The 18,490-nt window shown below is 41.7% G+C and overlaps 2 protein-coding genes across 8 annotated transcripts in view; one reads left to right on the top strand and one right to left on the bottom strand.

Moving 5' to 3' along the window:
- Positions 1-4,579: 4,579 nt before the first annotated feature.
- Positions 4,580-15,631, bottom strand: ZDHHC6 (zinc finger DHHC-type palmitoyltransferase 6). The gene is made up of 10 exons (XM_055721342.1): positions 15,217-15,631; positions 13,853-13,944; positions 11,539-11,698; positions 10,303-10,464; positions 9,673-9,726; positions 8,008-8,175; positions 7,680-7,721; positions 7,081-7,226; positions 6,948-6,991; positions 4,580-5,159 (listed from the first exon to the last, which is right to left on the bottom strand). The coding sequence occupies exons 1-10, from the start codon at positions 15,463-15,465 to the stop codon at positions 5,056-5,058; spliced, it is 1,221 nt and encodes a 406-aa protein (XP_055577317.1). The 5' UTR covers positions 15,466-15,631; the 3' UTR covers positions 4,580-5,055.
- Positions 15,632-15,812: 181 nt separating this feature from the next.
- The window catches only part of VTI1A (vesicle transport through interaction with t-SNAREs 1A), a 274,434-nt gene continuing 271,756 nt past the window's right edge, over positions 15,813-18,490 (top strand). For 6 of the 7 annotated variants that reach the window (XM_055721349.1, XM_055721345.1, XM_055721348.1 and 3 more), the window contains exon 1: positions 15,813-16,247. In XM_055721349.1, coding sequence (XP_055577324.1) covers positions 16,154-16,247 — 94 coding nt within the window. In that variant the 5' untranslated portion in view covers positions 15,813-16,153. The remainder of the gene's footprint in view (positions 16,248-18,490) is intronic. The other variant, XM_055721347.1, reaches the window with a different exon arrangement.

The following is an 18,490-nucleotide window of genomic DNA, read 5'->3' as shown; positions in this document are numbered from 1 at the left end:
TGACTGCTGCCTGGTTATGTATAACTGCAGCTAGAACACAGCTGCTGCAGAAAGCTACTTGTTTCCTATGGTGTTACTACTTAGCCACAGCTCAAGCCATAAAGCAGTAAGATAGTGCCAGACAAGATGTTGCTTTTCTACTCAACTTTCCTTTTCTTGTAGTAAGGCACTATGTGGCAAAGTCTTCAGTGTAAATTCATTCTTCATGGGAAATAATGTATCAGATAGAATTTTCTAGGGCTAAAGCTGCTTCTTTAGAAAACTATTTAGGCCAGACAAGTACTGTCCCTATCTTTAGAAACACATCTGCCATCAGTGTATGCTGTCCCTGCTGACAGTTTCTCCCTGTCCCTGTAGTAGTCTGCTGTGACAGCCCAAAAAGCAATGCAGTGCTAACAGGGATGTAACAGGGGAAGAGTACATGTTGCTTTCCTGTGCCAGTTATCCTTGTCTGTGCCAGATTCTTAAAGCTAGCACATGTTCCTCTCTGTATTTAATGCTCTTGGTCTGATACCCCAAAATGAATGCAACCAGTAGATTTGTTGGTCAGGAAAGAATCATCCTTTGCTGAGAGGCATCTCTAGCTTTGACTAGTCAAAAAGACTAAGACTCTGAAGTGTCTCATCTTTCCCATGCTTCCTTAAAGCAATGTGACTTAAAATTTACTGATCTTTTCCCCCAGGTGGGACGGGGGAGAAAAAAAGGGAACCAGAGGGAAGAAGAAATGTAATGTACACTGAAACTGGTTTTGGGTTCTGATGTCAGTTGTTCAGTTGGGGACAGTAAATCCAGTCAACTGAGATCTGTACAAACTTGAGGCTGAATCCTGTCATGCCACCTGCTGCGGTGCCCTTTATTTATTGTATCAACAAGTAAAACTTCCCTACAGAGAGCTGCTTGGATGTTGGAGTGCTGGGCCCTTCAACTAGCAAAGTTCAGATACCAATCACAGTGTTCCATTCACCTTAAAGACAGCTCTTACTTGTGAACTGAGTAAAGGATGCCTGCCATGCCTCAGAAAGTAGCAACTCTGTACAGCTCACTTTCCAATACAGTAGAGATGCTTTCTCTTTCAGAAGAGGAAACACCTCAGTCTCTGAACTGGGTTTGCTCTTCAAAGCAATTAAGCCTCTTCTCACAGTGGCAAGCTACAGTGCTTTAGATTTTTCGTGTTGGTGGCATCTGCTAGTAGCCGTTATAAAGATGTAATTGAGTGGGTAATGGCATTTCTGAACAATCAAATAATATATAGCAATTCAAGTGTAAATTGGTCTGAAACTGGTCTCTTGGGTGCCATTTCTGCCACATGAACTGCTTCCACATACAGATCTGAAGTGAAAACAGGAGTACTTTAAGCATGTTTGCATTACAATAGTGAAAAAAATTATTTCAGGCTATTGTTTGAGCACTAAAGCCACAGCAGGCTTGAAACACTGTTATACTCAGTAAACAAAGATTTAAGGTAAGGATGGCTATAGGTACAATGAAGTTCAATTCTCTGCAACTTATTTTCCCCAGGATAGAGACTGGCACTAAAATAGCATCCAGTCTGCTCTACTTTTCTTAAAAACTGCTCATCTAGTAGTTGTCCATTAGGAACTGATCCATTTGGTCTGCAGTATAGATGTGTATACTATATATAGATGTTGAAGAATGAGATACCATGACTGTTAAAGATACGATTCACATAATGCAAATATTTAATATGAATGTTGATGATTTAGCTTCCTTTGATATTAACAAATTGGAAACAACTCATATATACTGCATCAAGAATTAGAATGCCCGATTTTGGCTCACCAAATCATCTCAGAATTGTATACCAAAATACAATTTAAGTGTATTTTCTTTCCATCTTGATGAAACAACACCTGTGCCTCCAATTTAATAATTACTGGTTAGACTCTTCTGTTCCTTATTCAGAGGAAGTGTTCAGAGGGAAATACTGACTCTTAATTCATAACTTGACTTTAATGATGTTCTGATTTCAATCAACACTCTCAAAGACAGCTCTAGAATCATTCTCTAATGCTGTAGCTAGGCAATTCAATTGTAAAGACTAAATAACCTGCAAATCACTGGCTTTCTAGTCTGGGAAGTTCTCTCCTCCTTCTCACTACTTTGCATTTGAAAAACTAACTATATGGGAGATGCTTGAACTCTAGCATGAGCTTGCATTCACTCAGCTCTTAAGAGATACTGGATTAAAATCAGAAGCCTCTTGGTTAAATCTGTTGAGAACTCTTTCATGACTGATTTCTTTTTCTATTGGTAATTACCTCAAAGTTACCAGGCATGAGAATACCAAGGCTAGTGTTTTGCACACTCTGTTGTATACCTAGCCCCTTACTAAGAACTGAGACAGCTGGCACAGCCAGCAGCTTTGCTCTGCAAAGGAGAGACTTCAGATTAGAGACCAAAGCGAGGGAAGATGAGCAGAAAGCAAAATTTTCACTGATTTGGTGGCTGGACAGGCTGCCTGAGATGTCCATTTACCATTGCCATTATTGTTTGCTTTTATGACAGGTTCTGTTTCTGTTGTGGTGCAAAACATGCCTGAACGAAAATAACCAGCTATTTCTTAATTTGCCTGTTTTGTAGTTTTCCTTTAAATAGAAGGGCAAGATTCCACCACAGTAGGCAGTTACCCTTAGTTTTCATCATACTAGAGCCCGAGCTGGGCTAGTGTGGCATTGCTAGTCTAGATTTGCTGTCAGATGATGGAAAGGATGCAAAGCTCAAAATTTTAAATAAAAAGAACACTTCTTCCCTCAGGGAAAAGCAAGAGTTTAATACGGCTAATTGCTGTGCAAAAAAAAGATACTTTTTGCTTCCCCCTAAAAGAAAATCAGCTCAATTCCCTGATGAATCACTGCAGAAAACAGAACAGTTATGCCAGATCTATACCTGCTCCTTTCCTTAACAAAGATCTCTGTTAAGCAAAAAGCAGGGAGTGGGGAATGAAGAATCAAAAATAAGGTAGAAAGGGGTGGTAGAAAAGAAGGAAAAGAAACTTCTATTAAGAACTGGAGTTCCTTAGAGATAGTTTGTCTTTAATGCTCTGATACAGCTGATTTCAGCAATGCAAAGACAGCCTGTATTTTCTTGTCTGCAGAATACCTAAGCACCTTTAGGAGGTATGCATTTTCTTTGGCTGGCTGTTTGTAAGGAAGCACTGCTGAGTGGAGGTGTAACACTAAACAGAAACATCAGTTACTTGTGTTACAAAAGGAAGAGGTGGGAATGGAGTTAGTTACAAGGAAATGAGATGAAAGCATAAAAAAAAAAAAAAAAAAAAAAGACCATTTCAGATTGTAAGTGCACTTCTGAAGCAGTGCTCCTGGGCATACTGTATTTCAGTGTAGATTGATCTCAGTGTGCAAGATTCTGCTCAGATGAGTTGAAGGTGCTCTTCAACCACTAAAACATATCCAGTACCCTATAAATCAGACCACAGCTTACACAAATTCCCCTCCTAATAGCTAACAATCAACTGTGGTCACTAGTGCTGTTGATCTGTTCCTATTACACTGCTAATTGGTGTCTGGTAATATAGATAGCAGCTATTCAATAATTTCAAAAGTCAAGAATGAGAAATCCTTAGCTGCCAGCTTCCTGAGCTGGAAGACGTGCTTATTTTTGTACCCTTTGGTTCTAGACTCCAAACACTGAACAGAAACTACTGCAGTTGAGACCAAGAGTATTCCATGCAGTTTGGAGGTTTCCATATTGATTTCTGCTCATATTCCAAAATAGCTACATCCTGCTGAGTCAAGGCCTTTCAGCTCTTGCTAGCAAGGAAACTAGGAGTACGATAATACTCCTATATCTCCTAACAAAGCCTGCTTCTAGAAAATAAGTGCTTTGATTGCAAGAGGGGCAAAGCACCTGCTTGCAACTACTGAAACAGAACAGTGACTCTCCCTTGCCATAGCTCAGAAACAGCCTAGGATTATGACGCACCATCAGCACTAACACACAACAGGCTGGAGGTAACAAAAAACTGGCTTTGGGCTGGAGATAAGGAGTCTGAGTAGGAGCACACAGGAGTAATGCTGGCTTGTCTGTATGTAGTTATTTCTACATACAATTAATATTGAAACAATTCATGCAGGTGCAGGTAAATCAGATTAAAACAGCAATTTGCAGAAACTCTCAACATGTGATATGCAACTAGACTATGAGAGAACAAAACCGCCTGCTGCATTTAGGATATATTTACAGGTTACTCCATTTTAAGGTCTGGCTTCTAATAATCCATACCAGATGGAAAGGTGTTAATCACTCAGTAGCAACTAGGTTTAGAAAACTTTTCATTCTTGGCACACTGTTTCCTCTCGCCCTAAGATGGATCAAGAACTCTAGTCTCTTGGGCACACATTCAGATTTCAGAGGAAGCAGATAACAGCTGGCTGTTATTTTTTTGCCATTGAAAGCACACAACCGTCTTCTAAAAAGAGCTGAAGTCTTTCCAACCTTAAAAAACAACTTAAACCAGTGAAATCTACTTCCTAGTCAGTTCACATTCCCATGTCTATAAACAAGTCCTTGTAGGTCTAAGAACAATTAAATCCACAAGTGAATATGAATGTATCATTTATTTGAAGTGGACAATTCACATCATTAAAAGTCACAGGTAACAAATTTTATCTGGAATTTGAATCAGATGTTTATTTTATAGTTCCCAGGGGCAGCTTCAGAGAAAGTTAAAATACAAAAGATAAGCAGCACGCATCACAATCAGATGCGGTTGAGGAAAAAACCTAAAATATGAACCCTCAGAATGCAATTTTAACAGCAAAAATAATAAAAAAAAAAAACCCCTGACCTGGGATGAAAGAGATGGATCTTGAAGGCAATCCACAGAATGGCTTCTTCGATTATTTATTGTTAAAAAAGTATGCAAACCATGGCACAGGCTTTCAACTGCAAGGAAAAGAAAACCTTGTCCTAACATATTCATTGCATAAGTCTAAAGTAAATACACAGAAAATTTCAAGTAAAGGATTGTGGTCTGAAGTAAAAATTCCATTTCTTATTTAAAAAATAAGAACGCTATCTGTTTTTCTTCTCTCCATCCACTGGTTGATCCATTTCAGAGTCATATTGGCATTCTTCCACACATTTCTTAGGGAACCAGCCTCGTTCTCTTATTCCACCTTAAGACATGAAAAGTTGCATTAACTTGGAACAGAACATGATCATTATAGAGGAAAAACAAGAGGACTGGAAGAGACATCAAGAGGTTACCTAGGTTTTCTTCTTCTCCAAGGCAGGACACGTAAGTCATTCCTAACATCACTGCCTGGGGATGCATGGATTCTCTCCAGTGCTCCACCTTCCTTGAGAAAATCTTTCCTAATATCCTATCTGAATCTTTCTGTCTATAATTCAGTTTCACAACTTCTCTCTCTACACACCAGGGACAGAAGCAGCAGCCAACCATTTTCTCTACAACACACTTTCATGCAGCTGATTACTATTTGTACATACCCTGGCTTTCTCCTGTCTCCTCCTCCTCTCCAGGTAAGCCATCCCAATTCTTTCAGCTTTCCCTTGTAAGTTTAATTTTCTAGTACTCTGAATATTCTCATTGTTTTCCTCTCAACCCTTTACAGTTGATCTTCCTCTTTCTTGAGATGGAGTAACTGCTTTTACTTGTGGCAGTATTTCAGCTGAATCTCTGCCAATGTTGAGTAGGATGGAAGGATTACTTCATGCATCTCAGGAACTATATGCTTTTTTATTTCTTGGAAGTGTTGACTCATCTTAAGATTACGATTGACTTTTTTCCTCAGAAGAACTGCTACTTAATCATTAATTTTATCTTGTTATAGTGCAGGTTGTTCTTCCTATTTATTAATAGTCGTATTCTATACATTCCTAACATATCTCATCCTATTTTTGAAGCCCAGTTCTCAAAAATGCCAATGTTATTTGGAATTCTAATCCAGCCTCTCTGTACACACCAAGTTCCCCACCCAGACCACATTCCACCTGATGTAAAAAGAAAAAAAAAAAAAGATGTAGTACAGATATCTCCTGCTAATCTTCATAATAAGCAGTGCAATACAAACTACAGAATACACGCTCATTTCAATGACTCATTTAGGTCTGATATTTGAAAGTGTGCATTGGGGTGAGCAGCCAAAGCATTTCTAGCCTGTGAAGGTCTTGGACCTCCCACAAAAAAAAGCATGGGCACTTTCAGTGTAGTGACTGTTGGCTGCCTCTCTTTTGCCAATACAGAATGTACATGCAATGAATTAACTATTGTTTGGAAGAGACAGCGGAATCCAATGCACCCTCTAGCAGGTAAAATTCTACCTCAGTCCTAAGCAGGAGGGCTAAAGTAAAAACCAAACATCTCACTGCAGATGGCTGTGATGTTGTCTCTCTGCGGACTGTAAGAATCATTAAGATCTTTGATAGCTGTAGTTGTTAGTCTCATAAATGCATGTCAAAGTCCTTGGAACTGATCCCAAACCAAAGACATAACGTCTCCACGTTTTTAAGATATACAAAGAGTAATCTCAGGTCTTATACATACATGGGGTGTCCAGTAGGAAATCTCAATGTATTTAAGACAGACCACTACTTAAATTTCAAAAAGAGAAATCATCATTAACCTCTTTAAAGTCCAAAAGTCTTAACTTTTTCTTAGACTATGAAGTGTTCTCCTTCCCACTCAACCTTCAGAATAGTACTAAATAAGTGTTCTTTCAGTTTGACAGAATCATTTAAATAAAGTTTATCAAAATTGGCAAGTCTACCTGATATAAGAGTAAAAACCACGGAGGTGGTTTTAGAGGAGAGAAAAGTTAATGCCAGTTATGGTCAGTCATAACACATTTTGAGAACTGAACATGTAGTACTGTCCACATCTCTAAAAACTATAAAACTGATTTTAATTTTCAGCAGAAGAAGTGAAAGTAACTGCTTCATACCATCAACAGCTGAGTTGAGAATCTTCTCACCATACATCCAGTGGCTGTGGAAGAAAGCATAAATAGGTAATTAGACGCCATAACTCATCTCAATAGTTCTCTTAACTAAACGTAAAGGTGTGGAGCCACTAACTTTAAGCCTCTTGTGGCTAAAATCAGATCCCCTTTACTCAGTGCAATTCTAGGTTCTTCAGTGCATGGTGTTGTGAAGAATGTTTGAACACCTTTGGTCACAGGGCAGCAGACACCACTGTAATCTTCTACTGCTCGATATCGCACCTGCAAGTTTGAACAGAACATGGCAATATATTGTCATAAGGAGTTACAGCCTTGATGACAAGTTTCATACCAAAAAAAATATCAAGAATTAAAGCATACTGTTAGATTTCAGCATAATGAAAATAGCTGTCAAAAGGGACTCAATTCTAAATCAACTGTTTAACAATGAAGCACAGGCATCTTTATTATCACATTTCTTACTATCTGGAAACTAAGGAGCAAATGCAGAGAAAGTTAAACATTAAGCTTAACTAAGCAGAGGTTGCAGCACACCGTGTGGAAACACAAATTTATGTTTAAATAAATCTAAAATTTTAAAATTTAAATTTAAAATTAAATTTAAAAATTATTTAATTCCCAAGTTTAAAATCAAGAAATAATCTCAGCAATTACTTACATTAACTTATATTGATATTTCAAAGTCATTTCAGACCAAACTTCACAAATACTTACGCTTCTTACTCGCTTGTCTGCTTTCTGTTTCAGTTGCTCTATCTACAAATGATTATAAATAGAAAGGCAGTGTTTAGTTTAAGAGGACTTGTGTATTCAACACAAAATGAAGTCAGGTATTGAAACCATGCAGCAAACATAGGAAATATCAATACCATTTAAAAGCACTCACAAAAGCACAACTTTTTAATCTACCAAAAATGGGAGAACATTTAAACGAACTCCTGTTTCTTAAGTATATGTATTACTAGTCAGTCTATTTATAAAGGAAAGGAGGCAATTGGATAGTGGGGAGGATTAATTTGAGATATCATTGTAGATCAATTACCGTCAAACTATACTGATGACAGCCATCTCTTACTGGCCAATCCAAGCCATCTCCCTCAGGAATCCCAGACCATGTAAACACTTGCTTGAAGTTCTTCCATTTGCTTCCCATGTCATAGGGAAAAATAAAGGTCTCACCTGTTCGGTAGTACTGGATTCTGTCTTTGGCCTGAAAAACAATTCAGAAATGCAGTACATAAAATCATACCCTACCAAATGCAACTGAGCAGCAAACATTAAGAAAGCCAGGTCATAAGCCCTGTATGGGTCCATGAAACCCGAAGGGAAACATTTGGAGGCAAGAGCAGTAAATTCCTGCTATACTAACCCAGGCTTTTAAAACTACTTACGACAATCATGACATTTAGAAGTGTGTCTGGTTTGGGTTCCGTCCTGTCTGTCTGTCCCCGACCCCATTTACCTTTAAGAACAGTCAGTTGGCTATAGTGACTAATCTGCTCCACACTCATTTTATGTTACGGCATTCTTTTAAGGACTGATGCCTGACTATTTCTCAGTTACATACAAAGACTTCCACTGCTCAGGATTCTTTGATTAATAATCATGAGTATAATTCAACCTTAGTAGTATCTATTCCACCTCCAAGAATTGCATATACAGGCATGCTCTGAATCGCCCACATTCTGCAATCATGAACTTGTCATTCTTTCAGTTATAATGACCTCTAGTGGAGCAGTCATGGAAGTAGTTTGTTCTCTTTGTTGCAAGAATGTTTTTATTAAACACTTTGGTGTTACAGTCTGCGTATGAAGGGTCATATTAGCAGCCCATGTTTTACAGTTAAAATTTTAAAGATTGTTTCAAATTCTACTGTATAGTTGTAACAGGATTTTCTTTCATTTATGTTCCATTGTCCTATTATTTAAAGGTCTAACAGGATTAGGATCCAGGTAAGCTAGATTCCATGCAAAGAAGAAGGCATTACAATACTTAGGTACTTATACACAGTCAAGTTCCTCATGATAATTTTGATATAGGATAAAGGAAAGACAAGAAGATAATAATGAAATGTTTGTGGACTTATACACAATAATCTGGTAGCACTGAACTAGCTTCTAAACATTGAGTAAGTTTTGCTTCCTCTAAACTTGGCTTCTGCTGCTTGGCCATATTCTGAAAAATCTTGCAAAAACCTCTACAAAGATATGAAAATCAAAAAGAAATGTAAAGGAGAGAAGATTAAGTATCATTATTTTCTAGTATTTCTTCTAAATCAAGAAAAGTCCTCCCAGGTTTAATCACAAGTAGGAAAGGAATAAAATCATGAGCAAAAACATGCCAACTAGAATGGCTAGAAGAGGCGGACAGAGGTACAGGCAGGCATAACGAGAAGCAAAGACAACTCAAGTTTCGGATGAAAACACATATTCCAAGTAGGTAAGCAAAGTCTCTTAAAAGCAATTACTTTTCTGTGTTCACACCAATTACCTCAAACAAAAAAAGAAAAATCTATGCAATTAAATGATTTCTTATCTATTTCAGTGAATTTCAGAAACAGTAAGGGAAAAGTTGTTGTATGTGTTAAGTCAGTGATGAATTGAAATGACACCTTTGGTTTTAATTCAGAGAAGTGAAAACAGGAGATTATTATTAAAAATGTTCTCCACATTTATCAAAGTACAAGAATATTGTAATTAAAGCTTACCTTTTCTTCAATCCAGGACTCGATTGAAGTTTTATTTGTCAAAATTACTTTCATCTAAAACAGAAGTGTTAGGTGAAATTAGCATTGATTTTCTGCAGATATACATCAGCTAGACAAAGAAAACTTCATTTAACAAAAATGTGCTTTAATGAACAAAGCAACTTTTATAGGTTTAACTGAAACATATTAAAAACATTCAAATGCTATCTTCTAGAATTACACACTTAAGGCTGTACCACAGAGTTATTTCAGCTTATGCTTAAAATGTGTATTTTCGTTCCCTTCCAAATATCTCAAACATTTAAAGCAATATATTGGGCATGTTTATATCTATTTTCAGGGACAGGAGCATGTACTCCTGAAATACCAAGTATTTTGTCTTTTCCAGAGAGCCCTGTTTTCTCAGTTCATTAGATGTTCACCTCCAACTTCTCCCATGCAAAATAACATAAAAAACCAGTGGTAACAACAGAGGGACTGGGAGAAAGCAACATAAACCCCTGTAAAAGTTACACAGCAACATAAGCTCTAAACAACTGCTCCTATATCAATCCTGAATTCTGTTTCTGCTCCACAAGCAGGCAAAATTCACAGCTTTTAACTTCTTTGTAAGAGAAGCCACAAACTTACCTGGATAATAAACAGCATGCCAACAGCAATAGTAGTTCCTAATGCCAGTCCTAAGGCAAATAAAGATGCAGCAAATGCGGAGAGTCCAAAGGGAATAATGGGTCGAGGGTCTCTTTTGGCTGCACTCATGTCAATCTTTACAGAACTCCACCCAAAAGATATCTGCAAAGGGAAAATATCATTCAGCTCCAGAACATTCCGACTGCTGAAACAAGTTACCAATAAGAAAACTGGCTTTGAAGGCAAATGTCCAACTTCTGACAGTAATCAGAAAAACCCCAACTTGTATTCAAAAGACTTTTCCTCTTCAGAAACACATTCTTTACTAGATGTAGGCCTCCTCTAGCTGGAAAGCTAAACCAAAATTGCCATCTTGCAAGCTCCACAAGTTAGGCCCCAAAACGGCAAAAAAAATCTGGACTCCGGTACATTAACAAAAATGCATTCACCAGTTTCAGACAGAAAATGTCTGCATAGCACAGCACCCATTTTCAGTGGAAACACTACAGGTTTTCCTCTGAAAGCTTTAGCAGATAGCAGTGCTCAACATTATTGCTCTGCAAATGCAACATGCAGCCCTCATCCGTTACGCTCCGTTGATGTTTTTAAGCTCTTCAGTGCAATCACAAAGGCTGAAATCAAAGCTCACAATCTTAACCATGGATCTGAAATAAGGGATGTATTCCAGAACAAGTTTTGCTTTTTGTTGCTGCAGTTAAACGTTTGCGTTTAAAAAAAAATAAATGCCACTTAATTTATTTTTAGCTCAAAAAATAATACTTTTTTTTTCCCTTGCAGAACTGGATCCAATTCTAAAAAAGTGGCAAGCAAAAGAAAATAAGTAGCATCTAACTTGTGTGTTGGAAATAAATAGCAGCTAGTTTCTGTGCCAGCCAAAACACAGCCTGTCTCTCTCTATATAAAGCACTACTCAGAAACTGTCTTTGGTCAATGCAAAGCTCTAGGAAACTCCCAATAATTATGACAAATAATGGGGGGGGGGGGGGGGGGGGGGGCAGGGGAATGAAAGAAAATGTAAACAACTTTCTCTGGATCCTCCTCCAATTAATGAACATAATTCTCACAGGCAGAGAGCAGAACTCAGAATATATGTTGAAAGAATAACAAGGAATTCCATATGCTTCTTCTCAGGAAACCGAATTGTCTCATACTTTCAGAGATAAATTATCCATCTGACTTAGATAATATTTTAAGCATTTAATTATGTTTTCTTACTCTGTTGTAAAGCTGAGTGTACATAGTCATAACAAATATGAAAGAAGCGTGAATACATCCCAGTGGAGCTAAGAGAAGAAACAGAGTGAAAGATGCGTGATTCTGGTATCCACAACAGTTGTTTATCCAAGGACAATGGTGATCCATCTTCATGACACATCTGTGAATAATAAATCCTGATTAATACAAAGTACGTGTATGATGTTTTTAAAAAAAACTCAAAGAAAAGGACAGCTAACTTTCCACTATTTACCCTCCGTTCATTTATTTAAACCCACCGATTTCTGGCAGATCAGCCCAGTAGTTTCTTTTTCTGGTGCTATTCAGAACGGTATTTCATGTTGTAGAGTGATAGAAAGCAAAACAAAAAGCACTCCCAGATCCTACCCTCCTTAATTACCGTTCTTTTTCTTTATTCAAACTTGCTAGTTGCTAATAAACACCATATTCCAGAGCCAGGAGATAGAGGCCTAGAACAGGATGTGTAAGAATAACCAGCACAGTAATTCAGCGCTAACATTACTGCCAATTTTTTAAAATAAGCACACCAGGAAAATGAAATGTCAAATCCCCTGCAAACTACTTGTAGAAAGAACATATGAAGATACATGGACAGAAGCGTGTTAATGCCTCTTTCTTTTCAGCAGCAGACCCTCTGAAAGTTTCATCAATTGCTACATACTGACCTCAGACCACTGTTAAGTTCTTTTCAAAATCTATTTAACAAGTGTGAACACCAAGAGATACTCTTGTATTCAAAATAAAGCTGGTTATTTTGGCATAGCTTACAGGTGCATAAAACCCACCTGACAAAAGATTTGTCCACATCCCAAATTGCACTGATTTAACTTAACAGGTGTAAAGGTCACCAATTATAATGTTGCAATTCACCTGTACCAAACCTGAGTGATAAACAAAGGACTAAACTGAACAAATATCCAGCTCGTCTGAATAATTGTTTTGGAACTACTGACCTCATTATCTTTTAAACTAGTTCATTCCCCATAGGAAGTTCAGTTTCTCCCTTGTAAAGAATTAATTGTTCTGCATTACCACATGCTCAACTACCACTGTACAAGCTCTTGAACACATAAGCACAAGTGTTTCTGAAGAAGTTCCCAGATCTTAACTAGAAACCTCACCCCATTCAGGTGGGCCACAAGAAGTGACTCATGCACTGAAACTTGCCACAGCACGGAAGACTTTCAGCGATGGTTTAAGTTATTAACTTCATTGCAAGAGGCTATGTATGGGATGAGTTACTTTGGCCAGAGATGAGGGGGCAGAAAATCCTTAAAGCACATCAGCAAAATGATTTGGAGAATGTGCTGCAGTTTCTTCTGGTTTATTTCACAAAAGATAAATTATTTAAAGAACCTGCTTCTGGAAACACACCTGTCAGGATCTGCTGCTGTTTTCTACCAAGTCCTCAGTGTAAAGATTCTCACTCTAGGAAAAGAGCCTAATTTTAAAACTTGGGATGATGCAGCCAAATTACAGCACTGCTCTACAGTTTCAGTCTCTCCTTCCTAAAAGCACACTGACTGCATATCTTGTGTTTATAAAAATAACAAATGAATGCATACATTGCAGTAACCTTTTACCATGTTCTCCAATAGTCCTGCCCAGTAAACCCAAGAAAAATGCAACTACAGCTTGGACTGCAGACAGCTGAAGGGGCTTGCTTTTTTCAAGCTGCACTAAATTCCAGTGCAGCTATTTAAAATAAAAGCATCCTTTACCTCAGAACAAGTCTATTGGTAGACTTAACACATAACAAGGCACAAACTTTTAAAGTTGACCCAAAAGGCTTCACTTAACATGCAAACTCTCCTCAAAGAAGTCCCACCAAGCTTTAGTGAAGACTAAAGAACAGTCCAAAATTTCCCCTCAAATCAACATTTAATTCCCATTTGGAAAGAAAACAGAATAGGTGTTTCTACTCCCTGAGCAGGTGAATGCCTGGACTCAGAACTTACAAAGGACTGAAATATTTTAAGGTATTTATACAAGGCTCACTTCCCTGACAGTACTTCAACGTTTTGTTAATAATGTCAAGAAATTTCTAAAAGGAACTGATACAGGCTAAAAAGAAAATGTTAAGAACAGATTTATTTATTAAGCTAAAACACAGTAAAACTGTATAGAAAAGCTATCACTAGAAAGTAGAAATATTTGAAACAGGTATAGTGTTCACATGGAAGTCTTTCAAAAATGCACAATACAAGACTTGGAAGAACAAATTATATTAATAGCTCATCACTAGATTTGAAGCTGCTTTTATATGGAGTTAAAACAATTTTAAAGACAGTACCTGTTACACTTTCGACAGTGGTGTGAACGTGGTGCCTTGTAAGACTGACACACTTTACAGTATTGGAGATAGATGCAATCCTGAGATTTTTCCTTTAAACAGAAGAACAGGTGTGTTAGACGCGCACATAATTCTACTGGCAATATGTATCTCGGCACTTTCCTAACCTAAGCATCTTTGCTTTCTTCTGACAGGGTGTGTTTCATAACCCAACCCTATTTAATGGTAGGTGGTGAGGAGATGAAAAAAAAAAAAAGAAAAAAAAATAATCTCTTGGCTGTCAGCACACCCATCTCCCACAGTTGAAAGTGCTGCTGCTAAAAAAACATAAATGGTTCTTCCATTAGGAAGAGTGACTGTGCAAGTAGGGTTTCATAGTGAAGTTCCAAGAGTGAAAAACAGCATGATGCCTTTGTAATTTTTTTAAAAAGCTTATGTACCTTGTCTCTCCATTTTATGCTGTGAGCCAGTCTAGGCTTACTACTAAGACACAGTACAAGCATTAATGTTCAACTAGCTCTTGTTTGTCACTCTCCCTGTCTTACACACGCACACACACCAACGATGATGGCAAGGTGGGAGATAAGAGACTGTAGACAGCAAGTAGTAATAGCGGCCAAAATCTTCTCTTCACCAAGTGGAATACCCAGTCGTCCTGCCAGGACAACATCAGGATTGCCTTCTCACTAGACTCTGTCCTGATAAATATTCCACAAGTAGAAATGTGATTATTACTAATCTTTGTATCATGCCACTGGAACACAAACTCTGGCCAGCTGTTGAGACACCGAACCTGTACCATTCTGGTCCCTGGCCACTACTCTTCCAAGGAATTACTGAAGGAAAGGAAATGCGAATTTCTACCTTGACTTATAAAACTGCGTCGAACACACGACAAACATGTAACTTTCCAACTCACATAAAAAAAGATTAAATTTGCTAAGTGAACTTCTTCTAACCCCTCATACTAGCAGGAGAGCCTTCCGTGCAACAGCACCTGCAGGAGCATGTGGATAACCTTGAAGTTCTCGTTCCCCGTACTCGGGGCTGGCACAGGGGCTGCAGCCGGTAACGCGGCGCTGCCGCCCGGCCCCAGCCCGCCGCAACCGGCCGCATGGGGCCGTGCCGGGGCGCGCTGGAGGCGGCGGCAGAGCGGGAGAAGCAGAAAGCGGAGATGTCGAAACGAGATAAGGAGAGAGAGGCCCGGCCTGCGGGGCCGGCTGCATCCTCCGGGGAGACGGGGGAAACGGCGGCACCACGGTACGCGACCGGTGCTGCCTCCCCGGCCCTGCGCCCAGCCCCGCCGCGGGGCGCCCCCCCCGCGCCTCAGCCCGGCCGTGAGGCGATCGAAAGCCAGCGCTTACCGGCGTCCACCCCAAAGGGACGTACCCCGGGCCGACAAACATGGCGCTGAAGTAGTTGTAGAGGATCATGACGGTCCAGTTGAGGAGCATGATGAAGTTGACGCTTCCCCCGGCGGTGTCCAGAGGCCAATACCACAGCGCGGCGTCCGCCATGGCGGTGGCGGAGCACACGGCCACCACGGCCAGGGCTACCAGCGGCCCCCAGTGGCACAGCCGCCGCGCCCGGCGCAGCCCCCCCGGCCCGCCCATGATCGCTACCGCCGCCGTCCCGCCGCCGCCGCCGCTCCGCCGCCGCGCATGGCGCCCGCCGCGCTCAGCCCCGCGCCGTCCCACCGGCCGCAGGGAGAGGGAGCGCCGCGGGGAAGGGGAGGGGAGGCGGCGGGGCCCGCCGGGCCTCGGCCCCGCCCCGCCGGCCCGGGGAGGCGGGGGCAGCGGAGCCCGCGCTCGCCTCCGCCCGCTGGTGCCTCTGGCTCGGCCACCGCCCCCCGGCGGTCCGTTGGCAATAGGATCCCGCTAGGAAACAGCGTCCCGCCGGGGGGGGTGGGGCGCAGCCTCGTCCCGCCGCCTCCGCTCCGCCGCAGGAGCGGTGTGAAAAAGGCGGGGCGCCCACGCCGCGGCGGGGTCCCGGGCTGCAGGGCGTCAGTTGGCCTGCCGCCCCTACCGGGCCTAGGGCTGCGGCTCTAGTCCCCAGGCGAAGACCACCAAGGGGTGGCGAGGCGGCAGGGGGGAGCTGGGCCGTGCTGGTTGAAGCGCTGGAGCGGGGGCGGAGGGTTTCGCCGGAACCTGTGGCGAGGCGTGCGGAGGTGGGGGGACGCCTTTGCGGGTAGCAGAACGCGGAAGTGCCTCCGTGCGGAGCGACTGAGCGCGCCCGGCTGAGCGCGGCGCCTTCGCGGAGCGCAGTGGGGCTGCGGCCCCCCCCCCCCGCACCGCCGCCGCCATGTCCTCCGATTTCGAGAGCTACGAGCAGGACTTCGCCGTGCTGACGGCCGAGATCACGGGCCGGATCGGGAAGGTGCCGAAGCTGGTAGGAGGTGAGCGGCGGGCGCCTGCGGCGGGGGCGGGGGGGCTGCTGGCCCGGTGCCGCGGGGAGGCCGCCGCCGGTGCCCGGCGTGCCGGGCTCCCACTGGCGCTGCTCTCCGCCTTCGGGGCCCTCGCTCCGCGCCGCAGGCCCGCCCTGCTCGTCTGCCAGAGCCTCCCCGGCTCCCGGGCAGCTAGGGGCGGTGGGGGTGTCCCTGTGCTTTCAGCGCGGCCTGTCTCCGTGTCCCGTCACCCCGGTGTCTGTCCTGCTCGTTACACAGCAGAGTCGGGAGTCATCTCCCTGCCCCGGGCTGCACGTCCGCCCGAGCAGCGAGTTGTCTGGAGAGATGCGTTATGAATACCCCAGCAGAATATTTGCTGGGCAGCTGGGGGGGCGTCGGCCCTTCCCGTGCGACCCGCCGCAGGGCCCCCCAGAGCCCGGCCGAGCCGAGCAAGGCGGCCGCTCCCTGTGCCAGCTCTGCCACTGGGCGCTGTGCATTGCGATCGTGCCACGACGCCGGGCGTGGAAATCGGGTCTTTTTCATCTGGCACGGACAGAATTTGTGTGCGATTTAATCCAAATCTGTATTTTTGCTGCCTACTGTTAAAATATTTGATTTGGATAATTGACCGTGGTGACTCACTTGTAGAGGCAGATTCAAAGGAATCAGTGTTCGTTTACTTTAATGTGTTTTGTCAGTAGCCTGCAGCATTCATGGTCTGATTCATGATGTGTCCCTGCAGTAGAGACAATAATGTCTAGAAGAGTGTTAGGGTAGAAAGCTGAAAATCATAATCTTTCTAACCAGTCCAGCTGAATCTTCTAGCGTGTACGAATCACTGCCCTAATATTGGGCTCCTGGTACCAGACCTGTGGAAGCTGAAACTAGTCAATTTCTCGTCTGTCTCTCTGGTAGCTCAGCTTAATTCCTCTTCTCTTTCCACATCATTAAATATTTCTGCCTCTGTTTCTTATGCACATTTCCCAAAGCTTTAGGATACTTACAGTGTAGGAGCGGATATCATATAAGGAGGGAATAAACACATACTAATGGTATACTTTCCCATATGACTAAAGGAAAAAATACCGTGCATCCAGGACCAGAGAATAATATCCTACTCTTAGAGTGGGAAATGCATCATGAACTGATGAAGTTATGACTCTAAACAGGATTCAAGGTAGGTGGTCAACTAAAACATATGATCTCAGGGCAACGTTAATTCAGAGGTCCAAAATATGTCTGAAATGAATAAATAGGGGGATTTTGAGTAAAAATCTGTCTGATTCTGGGAGGCTATGTCCGATTCTAACCTTAGCAAGTTAGAAAGTCTTCTGTTAAATTGGGATTGAGTGACTAGTCACAGGCATGATTAAAGGACAGGAAAGTATGCCTTTCCATGGGCTTAACAACACTATTTTGTGGTTGAACTTAACAAAAAGGACATGGTGGGGTAATTCAGTTGCAATCTGCAGGTACTTAGGAGATAGAAAGCTTTTTCTGTTTTATAATGGAGATTTACAAAATGAAGAAGAGAGAGATCCAAAGAGTTCCTGTGATTGAACTTTTGAACTAGTGTAATTTAGTCTGCTCAGAAATTATATTTAACCTGTAAATGGCCACTGGAACAATTTCCTGAGAGGGTGAAGTGAATTCTTGACTAATGTAAAGTACCTAATAAAGGCAGTATTTCCTACTGCCTCACAAAGGGCTGTTCACTTTTAAACAGGGTAAATTTAAGAATCTCTTGTAAGGACAGGGCAACATCATAAATGCACTGCTGGCTCCTCTTCTGAAAATCTGTAGTGCTACACTGATTTATGGAAAAAGAATAGAGATTTAATTTCCTAATTGTATAGATTTTGGAAGTCATCAGTGTCTGTTCAATACCAGAAAGAATACTCTGCTTAGTAGTAGTGGATTTCCATAATCCTCTCCTTTGATCAGTCTCCCTTACTCATTTAGGGAGACTTTGGAGCTTAAAGACATGATATTTGAAGAGTATTGTCTTAAACAGTGACATAGCCTAGAAGCAGCAGGCTTTGAAATCATGAATCTTTTATGTGGCTATTAGAAGGTTTTTTTTAGAATTTCCCATCCTCTCAGAGGAGAAAGAATGCATGTTCCTTGTGGGTGGTACTGCTCTAAATGGCCTCGAGATAAGGCAATGCTTACTTTGTTTGGTTTTGTTTTTTTCAAGAGGTGGCTTTTCCATGTTAGGATTTGAGGCTGGTCATACATGGTTTGGACTGGCTTGT

The sequence above is a fragment of the Falco cherrug genome, chromosome 9 (genome assembly GCF_023634085.1).
Source record: "Falco cherrug isolate bFalChe1 chromosome 9, bFalChe1.pri, whole genome shotgun sequence".
Taxonomy (NCBI): Eukaryota; Metazoa; Chordata; class Aves; order Falconiformes; family Falconidae; genus Falco; species Falco cherrug.
This window is presented reverse-complemented; position numbering and strand designations above follow the sequence as displayed.